The sequence below is a fragment of the Limulus polyphemus genome, unplaced genomic scaffold (assembly GCF_000517525.1).
Source record: "Limulus polyphemus unplaced genomic scaffold, Limulus_polyphemus-2.1.2 Scaffold864, whole genome shotgun sequence".
NCBI classification, from domain to species: domain Eukaryota; kingdom Metazoa; phylum Arthropoda; class Merostomata; order Xiphosura; family Limulidae; genus Limulus; species Limulus polyphemus.
Window position 1 is genome coordinate 65,113 of NW_013666474.1, and position 2,301 is coordinate 67,413.

General features: G+C 30.7%; 1 protein-coding gene across 1 annotated transcript in view; it reads left to right on the forward strand.

The window, feature by feature from the left end:
- LOC106460924 (26S proteasome non-ATPase regulatory subunit 10-like) overlaps positions 1-2,301 on the forward strand; it is a 22,431-nt gene that overhangs the window by 4,836 nt on the left and 15,294 nt on the right. Inside the window, exon 2 of the mRNA XM_013920682.2 lies at positions 422-520. Coding sequence (XP_013776136.1) covers positions 422-520 — 99 coding nt within the window. The remainder of the gene's footprint in view (positions 1-421; positions 521-2,301) is intronic.

Below are 2,301 nucleotides of genomic sequence, written 5' to 3' on the forward strand. Positions count from 1 at the left end.
TATATATATATATATATATATATATATATATAAACAGAACAAAAACAAATATATATACCTAAACACATTAATCTCTATGTATTTTTCTGTCCATGTTCCTATCGCCAATTTTTGATTACACCTAAGATGTGTGTGTATGAGAATAGCCTTGAAGAACCATGTGGTTCCTTGTTGTGTAATGTTGTAATACATATAAAACAAAATTTTGAAATAGTTCAAACTAATAGCACACACCATACTATTAGATAAACCATTCCACAAGTTAATAAATAGCTAAAAAATAATTTTGTGCATCTGGGCTTCATACATTTCAACCTGTTGTGCATGATATTAATAAAAGAATGGTACATTTTGTTATTTAAATTTGATTATTTTGGACTTTCAAATGAAAAGTGTATTAAATATGCATTGTACTTTTTAGGCAGGGAGAATACCTCTTCACTGGGCTGCATCAGGAGGACATTCTGATGTTGTTAATTATCTACTTCAACAGAGCTCCCCTGTTAATGCTGAAGATGATGTAAGAACTGACAGAATTATATTAAAACTTGGTTCAAATATGATAAGTCACTTTTTGTATATCAGTAATTGAAAAACTTCATGCTTGAAAATGAAATTAGGCTAAAATAATTTTCTTCGAAGTAATTGTTATAGGGAAAAAATTGCTAATGTGAATAAGTAAGCTTACTGAACAAAATGATAAATTATGAAGGAATGACATAGTTTTTATTGTATAAAACCATCCTTACAGCAACTAAACTACAGAAACAGTAATTAGTCGGAAAAACATCAGGGCTGTGTTATGGAAATTATGGAAAATTCATTATCAAAACCAAAACAATGTTTATGAAATTTAAATTTGCAGGCCTGTGTAATTGCTGATTGATTAAGTAGAAGTTACTACCTAAGTTTTAGGTGTTTTATATATTTATCAGTCATAAAACTGGTAATTCTACTTGAATCTAAGTTTCAAATAGACAGCAACTGCCTGTTGTAGAAACCTACAAATGTAGAGGACGACGTTTCGAAAGTTTTCCACCTTTTGTCTTCAGGTCGTTTTCAAAACATCGTCCTCTACATTTGTAGGTTTCTACAACATGCAAGTGCTGTCCATTTGAAACTTAGATTCATTATGAATACTCTGTCTAAACAACCTATCAGTGGTAATTCTACTTAGCCATAAATAAGCTTGGTATACAGTATTTTTACTAAAATTACATTTGAAACTGGTTTTGATTCTATTGGACTTGAGATAAAATGAATTAAATATACTGTTGCGTATCTGCTTGTTTGTTAATTTCCGGTATAAATTCTTTCCGAGGAAATTCGGTGATACAAGTCCCATCTTGATTAAATGTAGTTTATTCTTTTTTGATACAACTATGTAATACACAGAATTTCCACAGTCACTTTAAACTTAACAACCTTTATAACACAAGCTATAAACACAGTGATTCACACACTTTACTTACGTTGCCTAGTGTTCGCTTGACTCAATTATCTATCTCTTCAATCTCGCTGGTTTTTCTCGCCAGGTTTATATACTAAAAAAGAGGGTGTCCTGAACAAACTCGGTCTTCCCCGATAATTCATGATCCTTCGAGAAACTCCAGCGCGTATGCTCCCAGCGTCACGTGACTTCCGCTGTCATAACAATACTTTGGTCAGTTACTATATAGATATGGGGAATGTTTATGGCTTATATTTGAAGTATTAGATATAACTTTTGAGGTTAAGTTTGGTCTTAAAACTGTAATAATTTTGTTGACAACTCTATCATTTTCAATAAAAGTACACTATAATCACACTAGTTGGAAACATTTATAACAATAGGTACACAAAACAATAGTGATGGTCAACAGTATTGTTGGTTATAAATATTCTGGTCAAATTAAAAACAAAAACCCTTGTACAGATTGCTGTAGTTATTTGATCAATGAACTACCATATTTCAGTATTTCATAGATATATATGTCTGCATTCCTGATGTATTCTTTGTATATTTTTTACCTAATCTTAATGCAAATGTTGTACATTGTTTTCCAACTATCAAGGCATTTGGTTGTACAGCACTTGGATTAAAAAATGTGATGAGTTACATTATAATATGAGAACTGAAGTGAATGTGAGATTGGATTAGAGAAATAAAAGAGATAAACATGTGATGAATTACATTATAATAGGAGAACTGAAGTGAATGTGAGATTGGATTAGAGAAATAAAAGAGATAAACATGTGATGAGTTACATTATAATAGGAGAACTGAAGTGAATGTGAGATTGGATTAGAGAAATAAAAGAG